This window comes from Canis aureus, chromosome X (genome assembly GCF_053574225.1).
Source record: "Canis aureus isolate CA01 chromosome X, VMU_Caureus_v.1.0, whole genome shotgun sequence".
Taxonomy (NCBI): domain Eukaryota; kingdom Metazoa; phylum Chordata; class Mammalia; order Carnivora; family Canidae; genus Canis; species Canis aureus.
In genome coordinates this window covers 6084047-6097753 of record NC_135649.1, presented here as the reverse complement: position 1 = coordinate 6097753, position 13707 = coordinate 6084047, and the positions used below count along the sequence as shown (strand labels likewise).

General features: G+C 62.7%; 1 protein-coding gene across 11 annotated transcripts; it reads left to right on the top strand.

Moving 5' to 3' along the window:
* The first annotated feature begins 278 nt into the window (after positions 1-278).
* LOC144309214 (melanoma-associated antigen 8-like) lies at positions 279-10861 on the top strand. 11 transcript variants are annotated; one of them, XM_077890430.1, is made up of 4 exons: positions 279-664; positions 6485-6761; positions 8286-8496; positions 9302-10861. In XM_077890430.1, exon 4 carries the CDS (start codon positions 9314-9316, stop codon positions 10340-10342), a length of 1029 nt encoding a protein of 342 aa, XP_077746556.1. In that variant the 5' UTR covers positions 279-664; positions 6485-6761; positions 8286-8496; positions 9302-9313; the 3' UTR covers positions 10343-10861. The 11 variants fall into 11 exon arrangements, with proteins under 11 accessions (XP_077746556.1, XP_077746547.1, XP_077746545.1 ...); XM_077890421.1 differs by having other exon boundaries at positions 281-664; positions 6485-6583; positions 9254-10861; XM_077890419.1 differs by having other exon boundaries at positions 281-664; positions 9254-10861.
* The last annotated feature ends 2846 nt before the right edge of the window (positions 10862-13707 follow it).

The window sequence follows — 13707 nt, the reverse complement described above, 5'->3', positions numbered from 1 at the left end:
CTAGACACCCTTGCAGCTGCTCGGCCGCCCCCAGGAAAGTAAACCTTTCACACGATGTCCCTAAAGTCTGGCTGCTGGCCAAGGGACCCCGTGGGAAGGGGCGCTTCCTCCCGGCCCCTGCCCCTGCCCCTGCCCCGGGGCTATGGGCGCTGCGGCTGCACAGCAGGCCTGTGTCCTGATGAGGGCCTCCTGGGTGAGGACTGAGAGCCGACCTGTGCCAGGACGCTGGGGGCCGCCGAACCCTGCTGTGCCCCTGCCGGCAGCCCTGGGCCACCCCGGGACCTGCAGAGCCGGTGGGGCCCGAGCCGCAGCAACCATCCCTCGGGCGCTCAGGGACGACACGTCGGGGCCTGAGAGGCTCGGTGTAAGGGGCACCGACTGAGGTCTGCAGAGAGCCGAGGCCGCAGCCCGCCCGAGTCCGGGGAGGGAGGACCCGCGAGAGGACCCAGGGAGCCTCCCACAGGTGTCCTCCTACCCCCGCCACGCAGAGCCCATCTCCCGCGGGCGTGCAACCAGCCCTTAGGGACCCCTGGCACGGGGTCCGGATGTGACGTGGGCCGACTTCCGCCTCGGAGGTCTGAGGGAGCGGAGGGCCTCGTGTGGGGGGCGCATTGGGGTCCCCTGGAAGGAGGCCAGGCCCGGGCCGGCGGCAGCCGGGCAGCAGGTAGCCCCGGGAGGGGGCTCGGAGGGCGGGGGAGGGGCCCTGGAGGGCGGCGGGGGGTGGGGGGGCCCTTTCTGAACCCTGAGAGACCACGCGGGGGAAGGCGGGAACGCGACGTCGAGCTGAGGCCTCGATGCCGGGGCCTGGGGCAGTGGCCTGAGAGGGGCAGGAGCACAGGGAGTGCCGGTGGGGACGCGGTGACACGGCGGGGACCCAGGAGCCCAGGACAGAGGGGACCCGGCGGAGGTCAGGGCCCACGGTGAGCCCGGGAAGGCCACGAAGGAGCGGGATGAGGCCAGATGGTGGCGGCGGGTGCGGCAGGCCTGGCACATCCGGGTACCCGAGAGCCTGAGGCCTGGTGTGGCGGGAGCAGACGCTGAGGGCTGAGGGGAGGGTCCCGGGGCTAAGGGGAGGCGAGGGATGGACCCTAAGGCGGACAGAGGGGACCCGGCGGAGGGCAGGGCCCATGATCAGCCCGGGAAGGCCGCGGGGGAGCGGGACGGGGCCGGATGGTGGCGGCGGGTGCGGCAGGCCTGGCACATCCGGGAACCCGAGAGCCTGGGGCCTGGTGTGGCGGGAGCAGATGCTGAGGGCGGAGGGGAGGGTCCCGGGGCTAAGGGGAGGCGAGGGATGGACCCTGAGGGGGACAGAGGGGACCCGGCGGAGGGTAACAAGGGCTGTGAGGCCCCCTGGGATGGGGACTTGCCCTCACGTGGGAGTATTGGTGCTCAGACTTCCACATCCGGGCCTCCCGAGACAATGGGAGCCCCTGGCGTCAGGAGCAGGGCTTAGGACACGTGGGCAGAGGGGGGCCCCCGGTGCTGCTGGGAATCCCAGTGAGGATGCAGAAGAGGCCCGGGGGACCCCACACCCCAGCCCAGAGTTAGTCCGGGGAAGGTCGTGGGAGGGGGGATGGGAACACGTGGTGAGGCCCCACTTCCGCATCGGGGTCTCTGAGAGACTAGGTGTTAGGAGCAGCTCTTAGGTGGTCAGACGCGATGGCTGAGGAGCTACGGGAAGGCAAGATATGAATCCTGAGGGAGGACAGAGGGGACCCGGCGGAGGTCAGGGCCCACGGTGAGCCCGGGAAGGCCGCGGAGGAGCGGGATGGGGCCGGATGGTGGCGGCAGGTGCGGCTGGCCTGGCACATCCGGGTATGCGAGAGCCTGAGGCCTGGTGTGCCGGGAGCAGACGCTGAGGGGGGCGGAGGGAGGGTCCAGGGGCTAAGGGGAGGCGAGGGATGGACCATTGACAGGGACAAAGAGGACCCTGTCGGAGGGTCATAAGGGCCCCCTGGGATGGGGACTTGCCCTCACTCACATGGGAGTATGGGTGCTCAGACTTCCACATCCGGGCCTCCTGAGGCACTGGGGGCCCCTGGCGTCAGGAGCAGGGCCTAGGACACGTGGGCAGAGGGGAGGGCCCCGGGTGCTGCTGGGATTCCCAGTGAGGATGCGAAAAGAGGCCCGGGGGACCCCGCACCCCAGCCCAGAGTCGGTCCCGGGAAGGCCATGGAGGAGCGGGACGGGGCCGGATGGTGGCGGCGGGTGAGGCAGGCCTGGCCCATCCGGGAACCCGAGAGCCTGAGGCCTGGAGTGGCGGGAGCAGACGCTGAGCGGGGGGTGAGGGTCCAAGGGCTCTGGGGAGGCGAGGGATGGACCCTGAGGGGGACAGAGGGGACCCGGCGGAGGTCAGGGCCCTCGGTCAGCCCGGGAAGGCCGCGGGGGAGCGGACAGGGCCGGATGGTGGCGGCGGGTGCGGCAGGCCTGGCACATCCGGGTACCCGAGAGCCTGAGGCCTGGTGTGGCGGGAGCAGACGCTGAGGGCGGAGGGGAGGGCCCCGGGGCTAAGGGGAGGCGAGGGATGGACCCTAAGGCGGACAGAGGGGACCCGGCGGAGGGCAGGGCCCATGATCAGCCCGGGAAGGCCGCGGGGGAGCGGGACGGGGCCGGATGGTGGCGGCGGGTGCGGCAGGCCTGGCACATCCGGGAACCCGAGAGCCTGGGGCCTGGTGTGGCGGGAGCAGATGCTGAGGGCGGAGGGGAGGGCCCCGGCTGCTGGGATTCCCAGTGAGGATGCAGAAGAGGCCGAGGGTCCCCGCACCCCAGCCCAGAGTCAGTCCCGGGAAGGTCGTGGGGGCGGGGGGCGTGGGAACACGTGGTGAGGCCCCACTTCCGCATCCGGGTCTCTGAGACACAGGCCTAAGGCGCGTGCCTCCGTCAGGTGGGCAGAGAGGAGGCCCTGCAGTCACCGGGCAAAGGTTCGAACCCTCAGGGAGAAAAGAGGAGTGCTCTAGGTGGTGGGGTCCTAGTGTGAGTCCAGGAAGGCCCGTGGGGGGTGGGAGTGCGGGCCGAGTCCGGACGTCGGCATCTGGGTCTCGGGGAGTCAGGAGGCCTTGGCGTCGGAACAGGGCCTCCCTCAGGTGGGCAGGGGGAGTGCCCAGGTCCTGCTGGGATTCCCCATGAGGTTGCAGAGGGAGGACGGAGAAACACAGGACAGTCTGGGAAGGCCCCTCGCGGGCCGGGGAGGAGACGGGCATTTGGGGAGTCCAGACAGCCACATCCGGGTCTCAGAGCATGCAGAGGCCTGGTGTCAGGAGCAGGGCCTCAGGTGGGCAGAGGGGAGGGGCCAGGTCCTGCTGGGATGTTCAGTGAGGATGCAGAGGGAGGACCCAGGGACCCTGCACCCCAGCCCAGAGTCAGTCCCGGAAGGTACGTGAGGGGTGGGGGATGGGAACACGTGGTGAGGCCCAAATTCTGTATCTGGGTCTCAGAGCATCCAGAGGCCTGGTGTCAGGAGCAGGGCCTCAGATGGGCAGAGGGGAGGGCCCAGGCCCTTTGAGGAGACAGGGCCCATCCCATGACAGATAGAAGAACTCTGTCCCTGCTGCAGCCCTGGGGGCCCCTGGTTACAGAGGTGGTGTCCAGTGAAATATGTTTGAACCTTTGGAGAGATCTTGGGACCTGGGTCCGAGGGGAAAGGGCTCGGGTCGGCTCGGGGCCCCAGCACAGACTGTCTGGGGAGTCCGGATAGCAACCAAGGGAAGCCTGAGGGACCAGGCACCCCAGAACAGAGGCCTGCTTCCCCACAGATGTCAACCCCGAGCAGCAACCTAGGGAAGCTCCCCATCTTGGGCAGAGGGCACTTGGGCTGCCTTGACCTCCACATCTAGGGCTCAGAGAGACAGGGGTACTGGTGGAAAGAGCAGGGGAGGGCCAGGGTTCTCCTGGAGTCAAGAAGAGGACAAGAAGGAGGACTGAGGGACCCTGGACCCAGCAGGGAGTCAGTCCCAGGAGGCTCCTGGGTGGGAGCACGATGAGACGGGGCAGGTGCTGACTTCTGCTCCAGGTCGTGAGACAGAGAGCTTGTCGTAAGGAGGGCTCTCGGGCAGCAGAGCCGAAGGCACAGGCCATCCAGGGAGTCCAGATGGGGTACAGAGGGACCCCAAGGAACCCGTGTGAGCCTCTGCCATCAGCCCGGGGACTCCCCAGACTTGGTAGCCTGTTGTGACGTCCAGTCTTTGCCCGCGGTTCTCAGGGCAGTGAGGGCTTTGGTCTGAGGGAACAGGCCTGGAGATGGCAAAGAGAGGACCGGATGTGCTGCGGTCAAGTGGAGATCCCCGAGGGAGGACTCAGGGAGGCGCCCGGACTCCACAAGAGGGACAGCGCCCTGAAAGCTGGCCCTGCTGTCGGCCCCGGGAGGTCTGTGTGTGCCCTGTCCACAGGCAGCGTGTCAAGACTGCCTGACCAAGGCTCGGGCCCTGGTTTAAAAACTGAGGGTCAGGAGCGAGTGGGACTGGATGGAAGGCTCCAGAGGTACGACCTGGGAGACCCTGGATAGAGGGGCTGGTCCTGGGAGAGTCAGGCCCGGGGGGGCCCTGAGCAGAAGGAGGACAAGCAGAGTGTGCGGGCTTCCGCCTCCGGGACCCACAGAGGCTGGGGCTGGGGGTAAGAGGCAGGTCCTTGGGTTTGGCAGCAGGGAGGGCCCAGATCCTGCCAGAGTCAAGGTGAGGACCCTCGGAGAACTGAGGGGACTCTGGTCCCCAGGACAGAGTCATCAATGGGAGGCCCGGGGGACCAGAGTCATCAATGGGAGGCCCTTGAGCAGGCCACCTAAGGCGCACCCCGAATTTGGCCTTGGATCTCAGCAATGCATGGGGCAGTCAGAGGAAAACGGACTCAGGACAGCTGAGGGCAGGGCCCCCGGTCTGGTTGGCGTCCGGGAGGGATGCAGAGTGAGAGTTGAGGACCTTAGAGCCTAAAACAGACAGTGATTTGATTGCCCTTCGGCATCTTCTTGGCCATCCCCCTGGAAGAGGGGAGCAGCCGACCTGTTTCCTGACTTCTGCACCCAGGGTCCCAGGAGGTGCCAGCCTTGGTCCTATAGTGTGGCCTCAGGTCAGGAGAGGGTGGAGTCTCACGATCCTGAGGGAGGACTAAGCAGACCCCCACCCAGACGTAGGGGACCCAGCGAAAACCTGCCCCTGGGGTCAGCCCTGCAAGGCCAGGCCAGGGGTCAAGAAAAGTGAACACCCTGCTTTCTCCACTGGGTCCCAGGGTGTTCGGGGCCTTGGCCTGCGGGTGGGATGCACACTCAGGTGAGAAGGGATAGTTCCAGGTCCTGCCGAAAATACACATGAGCACCCTGAGGACAGAGTGGACTCCTAGCCCAGGACAGAGGGGCCAGCCAGCGCTCCCAGCTCTCTGTGAACTGGGTGGAATGTAGGTGGAGGGCAAGGACTGCTGCCACCTCCCCCTCCTCTCCCAGTTCTCAGGGAGATGAGGACCCCGCTGGGAGAGGTCCCAGTCAGGGCTTGGGAGCAAGCCCACCCGGGGGATAGATACCCAGGAGTCCTGGGGCCTGCCAAGAGTCAGTACGGGGACCCCCAACCCCCCGCCCCCACATTGAAGGGGTGAGTGGCCCCCAAGACAGCCCTCAGGCCCAGGAGGGGATGGCCCAGAAATATGGGTGCCCCTCCCTGGCAACCCTGGGAAGGGATGGGGTGGTGGGGCCTGTCCCATGGAGCCCTTCCTCCTCTCCAGATCCCTGGGCTCAGGGAGGGGAGGGCCTGGGCCTGAGGGTCTGGACTCAGATCAGCAGAGGAGGCGGGTGCCCTGCCCTGGCCCCGGTCCCAGCCCTGGCGGGGCTCGAGGTGAGAAATGAAGGGATGTCTTCCTCAGCAGGACCCCTGGGGACCAGGCCGCCCCGGCCGCTTGTGTGAGCCATGGGGAGAGGCGGGACGGGTGGGCCGACTGATTTCTCTGGACTTTGGCTGGTGGAGGGTCGTGGCAGGGGCCCTTGCAAGAAGGTGCAAGGAGGGTGGCCTCAGGGCCAGCCAGGGAGTCTTCCCAGGCCTTGTGTAGGGTCCAGGTGAAGAGCGAGAGGCGCCCTATCCCAGCCCAGATGGAAGCCAGAGCTGGGCCATCCCTCCCCAGATGCGTGATCCATGATCCATGATCCCTTATTTGTTGGCTCTGGACGAGCCCTGGAGACCTTTGGCAAGCCTGCCCAGAGCCGGTTCCCTGGCCTCCTCGTGTGGGGAGTCGGGGCAACCTGGTCTTGTGGGGACGCTTTGGCCTCAGGCTCGCCGATGGAGGCCTGGGGCACAGACCCTGCCAAGGGCCAAGGGCCAGGGGCCAGGGATGGGGCCTGGGTTGGGGCCAGGGCAGGGGCCAGAGCAGTCCCCTGAGAGGCCAAGGAGGGGACCACCCTGCCTGGCGTGCGGGACCTCCCAGGATGGGAGCCAGCCCTCCTGTCCACACTGGGGCCCAGGGCTGGGCTCACAGTCTACACCCTGAGGTGCCCCCTGCTTCCCTCCTGCAGGGCCTCCAAGAACTGGCAGCAGAGCCCTCGGTCTGAGGTGGGAGCGCTAAGGTCGCAGAGCACAGGAGCACAGCGTGTGGGCCGGTGCCACTGGTCCAGGTGAGGTGCATGCTCTCTCTGAGCCTGGCGCCAGGACCTTGCCTCACCAGGCCTGCCCAGCCGAGCCCAGCACACAGGGGAGCCCTGGCAGCTGAGCCCGACACTGCCCCCTCGCTGCCCTGGCCACTCGGGTCTCTCTAGGCCAGGCTGCTCCCGCACCAGCCCTTTCACCTCTGTGGTAAGGTCCTGAAGGACAGGCTTTGTGGGGTGCATGATCAGGGTGGGTAGAGATAGCTGCAGGCACTGCAGGGAATCGAAATGAACCTTGAAGGGGCGGAGGGGATTCCCCACCCACACAGAGTGGGCCCCGGTGTCCCGGCCTCGGCATCCTCAAACACCACTTTCCGGGGTGGCTGCAGGTGCTGGATGCACCCATCTTCTTGGGCTCCGGGAGGTGAGTCTCCGTTCAGAGGGGTGGCTTCAGGTCAATAGCAGAATGCACATGTGGTGGGCAGGGAAAAGAGGTCAAAGATTTGCCAGGCATCAAGCAAAGGACACTTTGGGAAGACTGAGGGTATGGAGGTTCCCCCACCTTCAAAAGAGAAGAGCCCTTAGAGAGTCCAGGTTCCCTGTTCTCAGCACAGGGAGGGCTGGACGGGGCCTGATCCCGAGCGAGGGCTGGGGGTGCTCAGGGATGTGGGGCCCATGGTCTGTAGGAGACCTCACGGCCGCAGATGGAGGATCGCAAGATTCCCCCAGGCAGCAATGTGAAGGCCCCGAGGGAGGACCGACTGGACCCCCAGAGTCCGGCCTGCCTGGTGGGCGGCGTGGGAAGCACCAGTCAGCGGTGGCCCCCAGCAGCGTGCTCGCTGGTCCCTCGGGCGGGTGGGCGGGCAGGAAGGTGGGTGGACCTGAGGAGGGTGAGGTCTTGGTGTGAGGGGCATGTGTCTCCTATTGGAGGTTGGGGGCCCAGAGGAAGGGCAGGCCCTGGCAGGATAATGCTGAGGACCCTCCTGGGAGCCTGAGGGCATCTGCGCCCCAGGACAGAGGCCCGGTCTCCAAGCCAACCCTTCCTGATCTTGCCTAGCGCGGGCCTGGACGAGGAATGAGGACATTCATTCTGGTACCAACAGCAACAGGGTGGGGGGTTCCCCACAACAGGGAATCTCTTAAACCCACCTGAGTTCAGGAAGTCCGTGCAGCCCTGACACTATCCAGAGATAGGCTCAGATTCCAAAGGCACAGGCTCGACCTACAAGGGTGTCCAAGCCTTCAGCGGCCACTTGGATTGTTTTGGGTGCTTGAGACCAAAGAGCTCTAAGGCAGAGTGTCCCCAGGCCCACCCTGGGGTCCATGAAGTGGCCGGAGCAGCTCACAGAACGCAGGCGCACAAGTCACTTCCTCCATCACTGGTGGATCACGAAAGGAAATAGCTCGGCAGCGGCCAGACACAAGAGCTGCACAGGCCAAGTGACGTGGGAAGGGGTGCAGAGCCACCGCTCCGTCTGCGCGGCCACTCTCCCACACCTCCCAGTTCACCAGCCTGCCAGCTCTCTGGCCCTGTGCCTCTGGGGTGTAGGGGAGGCTCCATCACCCGATCCCCAGCCCCTCTGCCCTCCCTGGGGCTGGGGGTGGGGCTGAAGGTTCCATCCCTCCACTGGCCTTGGGTGGTTCTCCTGGCCACCAGGCCCTATCCCAAGGGGCTTCCCGGAGCCACCTCAGGGACGTAACAGAAGACACCCTCCTTACTCCCCACCCTTAGGAAATTCCAGGAGTCTGAGAGCAGAGAGCCAGGAACTGTGCACCGAGGGCAAATCTCTATTGCTTATAAATCAGTATCCGAGGTGCCTTCTCAAGCTTGTTGGAGCTCTCGGGGAGGTGAGGACAAGCTCTGAGAGGACAGCAAGCAGGTTATCTGAGGAAGCCCATCAGTGCGGCAGACAAGAGTCTCAGGTGAGGACCCGGAGAGAAGAGTGAGTGGACCCTGATTGTCAGAAGAAGGAGGGGACCCCACAGACACCTGGCCTGCCCTTACTGTCAGCCCTGGGAACTGGGGACATGGCCGTTAGGGCTGAGCCCCTTCTTATTTTCACATCCCTGCTCTCAGGGAGGCCAGGGCCATGGTCTGAGGGTCTGGACTCAGGTCAGTGGAGGCAGGATCCCAGCCGCCCCTTCCCAGGAATCTGGGAGGCCCTGGGAACGCGTGGCCAGATGTGGACACCCTGTGTTCCTTCTGCTCAGTCTCGGGGCTTTATGGTCGTATTCTGAGACTTTTGCTTCAGGCCAGCATAGGGGTGGGGCCCAGGCCCTGCCAGGGCAAAGGTGAGTCCCCTGAGTGAGCAGGGAGGGGACTTACCCAGGCTGCAAGTGGGGACCTCCCAGAGCCCAAGCCAGCCCTCCCGTCCACACTGGAGGCCCAGAGCTGGGCTCCCAGTCTGCACCCTGAGGCATCCCCTGCTTCCCTCCTGCAGGGACTGCAGGAACTGGGAGGTGAAGGCCTAGGTCTGAGGCAGGAGACCTAAGTCACAGAGCAGAGGAGGCCCTTGATCTCCTCCTCCAGCTTCTTAGGGCAAAGGCTGCCCGGGGGTAGGGGTGGAGGGAGACGCCGGAGGGTACCCACATAGCAGAGACCCGGAGTCCCCTTCATCACAGCTGCCAAGGGTGCCTTCCTCAACCGAGGCCCCACCCTCCCCTCACTAGCCCTGATCCCACATCACCTCTCTCCCCCAGGCCCTTGGATCCCTTTGCCCCCACCTGCTCATAACCCTTCTGCTGCAGACACAAGTCATCATGACTCTGGGGGAGAGGAATGAGCTCCCGAAGCATGAGGAAGATCATCAAGACCCAAGAGAGGTCCAGCGCCCGGTAGATGCACAGCTGTCGGAGGCTGAGGAGGAGGAAGAGGGCCTGTCTCCCCCCTCCTCCACTTACTCCCCTTTGTTTTCGGGTTCCTCCCCCTCCTCCTCCTCTTCCTCTTCCTATTTCGCCCTGTACCCTGGCACCCCAGAGGAGGGGTCTGCTGCTGGGTCCCCAAGTCCCCCCCAGAGTCCTCTGAGGGCCTGCCCCTCCCCCAGTGCCCTGGCAGGCCCTCCCTGGAGCCAGTCTGAAGACAGCTTCAGCACTTCAGATGAGGAGCGGTGGGGCACCGGGGTGGAGCGGGAAGTCGCCCCTCCCGTGGCCCAGGAGGGGTTCCATGTGAAGGCGGTTGACCTGGTAGCGTTTCTGCTCCACAAGTATCGCGCCAAGCAGCCTACCAGCAAGGCAGAGATGCTGGAGGTCATCACCCCAGAATACCAGGACGACTTCCCAGTGATCTGGGGCCAAGCATCCGAGTGCATGCAGCTGGTCTTTGGCCTAGACTTGATTGAAGTGGATCCCATCGCACACTCCTACGTCCTGGTCACCGTCTTGGGCCTCAGCTATGATGGGATGCTGAGCGGTGAGCAGGGCCTGCCCAAGACCGGCCTCCTGGTGCTGCTCCTGGGGGTGATCCTCCTGGAGGGCGACTGTGTCCCAGAGGAGAAGGTGTGGGAGGCGGTGGGGGTCATAGGAGTGTTTGCCGGCAAGCAGCACCTCATCTATGGGGAGCCTGGGGACCTCCTCACCCACGTCTGGGTGCAGGAAGGCTATGTGGAGTACCGGCAGGTGGCGGGCAGCGACCCTACCCGCTACGAGTTCCTGTGGGGGCCCAGGGCCTACGAGGAAACCAGCAAGCTGCGGGTCATGGAGTATTTGCTGCACATCAATAGCAGGCAGCTGGCGTACTCCCCGGCCCAGTCTAAGGAGGAGAGGAGGAGTGATGAGGAAGAGGGGGCCTGAGCCCTAGGAGCGGCTAGGCCCTTCCAGCCTCGGGTGGGGTCGGTGGTTTGTCCCCTAGTCTGGGCCCAAAGGGAGGCATCCCTTCTGCCACTGCTGGTGCGTGTGTGTGTTGGATGAGACTCAGCTCTGGGCTTCCTAAGGAGGCGGGGAGGGTTGGAGGAAGGAAGCAGGGCAAAGAGCCCCTCTGGGGGCCTGTTCTCTACCGTGATCCCGAGATCCAGAGCTGGTTACCATGAGGAGGCTCTCACACATTGCTCAGATTCGAGGGTTTCGTAGGCTTCAGAGGTTATGTGTGCGAGGGACATCCCCCATGAAGCCTCTGTACTTCCCCAGTTCAACAGTTAAACAGTTTTGTCCTGTCCTGGAAACCAGCTGGCCGACCCCGCCTGCCTCCGTGTTTGGGCTCTGGACCCACATCCCAAGGCATCGGCAGAGGAATTGGTTGGAAATGCGAAAGCACGTCGTCAAGTGATGGGGTCAGGACATAGAGAAAAAAAGTAAAAGGTTGTTTGTTCTTCATTCTTGTCCCTCTGGTCTGTCATCCTGAAAATGCCAGAGGAACACGGACCGGTGTGCTCTGGCATGGGCCGGGGCCTGCGGAAAGGACGAGAAAAGGCCCACGGGAGGCCAGGGGAGCCCTGCTGGCGGCTCCCTCAAGGCCACACAGCGGCTGAGCTCTGCTCCCTGCAAGGTCCTGTGTGTGAGCAGTGAGGACACAAGGGGCCCGGGGCCACGCCGCCTTCGGGGACTGTGTAGAGGCCGCCGTCCCGCAGGGAGGTGGGGAGGGGTGCCCTGAGACCTGTGCCAGCCCCAAGGGGTGGAAGGGTGAGGGGGGCAGTGGCCCCCGGGGCAGGCTCTGCAGAGGCCAAGGCCCCGGGGCCCGGGGAGCTCTGTGGGCACGCAACTCCTCGTGTGCAGCTGAGGAGCGAGCAGCAGGTGGGGGACCAGCAGGTGGGGGACAGAGGCCGGCCTCCACTCTGCCTCCAGGTCGGGAAGCAGGGACCTGAGGCTTGTGGGAGGGGGGATGCGTGCAGACTGCCTGGCATGGTGGGGGGCGCGGGCCCAGGCCGGCCAGAGTCCTGGGAGGAGCCCAGGGAGGTCGGGGCGGGCCTGACCTCCCAGCCTGAAGGAGGGCCCCGCCCACTTGCTCCCCCTGACCCCCCAACCCGGAGCCCATCTCCGCCAGACCCACCTGCTGGGAGCGCTGGGGTCCCGATGTGAGGTGGGCCGATGTGAGGTGGGCCGATGTCCACCTCGGAGGTCTGAGAGAGCAGAGGGCCTCTCGTGGGGGATCGGATTGGGGTCCCAGCCGAGCGAAGGTGGGCAGGCCTGGGGCCGGGGGCAGCCAGGCGAGCAGGTAGCCCCGGGAGGGGGCTCGGAGAGCTGAGGGAGAACTGCGGGGATCCCCCATCCCACCTTCATGCCTCCACTCTTCCCCGAGAGATGGAGGCACTGGGCCCCCACCTCGGGACTGGGGGGCGGCCCTGGGGAGGCCCGACACACGCGCTCAGGTTGTGGGGGTGGCGACCGGAGCCCAGGGAGCTCAGGAGCCCGGTCCAAAGGGAAGTTTGCCTGGTCTGAGGGGGGGAGGGGCACAGGGAGTGCCTGTGGGGGCGGGGACCCTGGAGCCCAGGACAGAGGGGACCCAGCGGAGGGCAGGGCCCATGGTGAGCCGGGAAGGCCGGGAAGGCCACAGAGGAGCGGAATGGGGCCAGATGGTGGTGGCGGGTGTGGCAGGTCTGGCACATCTGGGTATTAGTGAATTATTATCTATGTCCCTTTTTTTTAAATTGGAGTTCAATTTGCCACCATTTAGCATAACACCCAGTGCTCATCCCGCCAAGTGCCCCCCTCAGTGCCCCTCAACCAGTCACCCCAATCCCCCGCCCACCTCCCTTTCCACTACCCCTTGTTGGTTTCCCAGAGTTAGGTGTGTCTCATGTTTTTTCACCCTCACAGATATTTTCTTTTTTTTATATATATAATTGACATTTATTCCTTTATTCATCTTGTTGTTCTTTTTTTATAATAAATTTATTTTTTATTGGTGTTCGATTTACCAACATACAGAATAACACCCAGTGCTCATCCCGTCAAGTGCCCCCCTCAGTGCCCGTCACCCATTCACCCCCACCCCCCACCCTCCTCCCTTCCACTACCCCTTGTTCATTTCCCAGTTAAGAGTATCTCATGGTTTGTCACCATCTCTGATATGTCCCACTCATTGTCTCTCCTTTCCCCTTTAATCCCTTTCACTATATTTGTATTCCCCAAATGAATGAATCCATATAATGTTTGTCCTTCTTCGATTGACTTACTTCGCTCAGCAAAATACCCTCCTGTTTGGAGAGAGAAAATCTTTTTTTTTTTTTTAATTTTTATTTATTTATGATAGTTACAGAGAGAGAGAGAGGCAGAGACACAGGCAGAGGGAGAAGCAGGCTCCATGCACCGGGAGCCCGATGTGGGATTCGATCCTGGGTCTCCAGGATCGCGCCCTGGGCCAAAGGCAGGCGCCAAACCGCTGCGCCACCCAGGGATCCCTGGAGAGAGAAAATCTTAAGCAGACTCCCCACTGATCTCAGGGCCAGACATGGGGCTCAATCTCATGACCCCGAGATCATGACCTGAACCGAAATCAAGAATTGGATGCTCAACTGACTTAGCCACCCAGGGGCACCTGTATTGCTCAAATTTTTAACAAGTTGGCAGATCATTCTATTACTTATGCTATTAGAGTATTATCAATGTATATCTCAAAACTAGGAAGTGTAAAATTATTATAAGAAGACTGCAAAGATGGTAAGACTGTTATAATGTTATTTTGAGGAAGTTACAGGGTTCAGCAGTATTTCATTTTATTTTTGTTATTTTTTATGCTTATTTTTATTTTATTTTTTTAATAAATTTATTTTTTATTGGTGTTCAATTTACCAACATACAGAATAACACCCAGTGCTCATCCCGTCAAGTGCCCCCTCAGTGCCCATCACCCATTCACCCTCACCCCCCGCCCTCCTCCCCTTCCACCACCCCTAGTTTCTTTCCCAGAGTTAGGAGTCTTTATTTTCTGTCTCCCTTTCTGATATTTCCCACACATTTCTTCTCCCTTCCCTTATATTCCCTTTTACTATTTTTGTTATTAATTATAGGAGAAATTTAAACATAATTAGCTGCTGGTGACAGAGTTGAGTTTAACCCAGGGATGCAAAGAAGTTTAACACTAGTAGATCAACCAATATAATTGGTCACATGTAATAGAATGGTTCAGGAAAATCAAAGCCACTGTAAATATTTAACATGGAAGAAATTTATTTATTTATTTATTTTTTTCATGGAAGAAATTTAATGCAAGGAATTGGTCA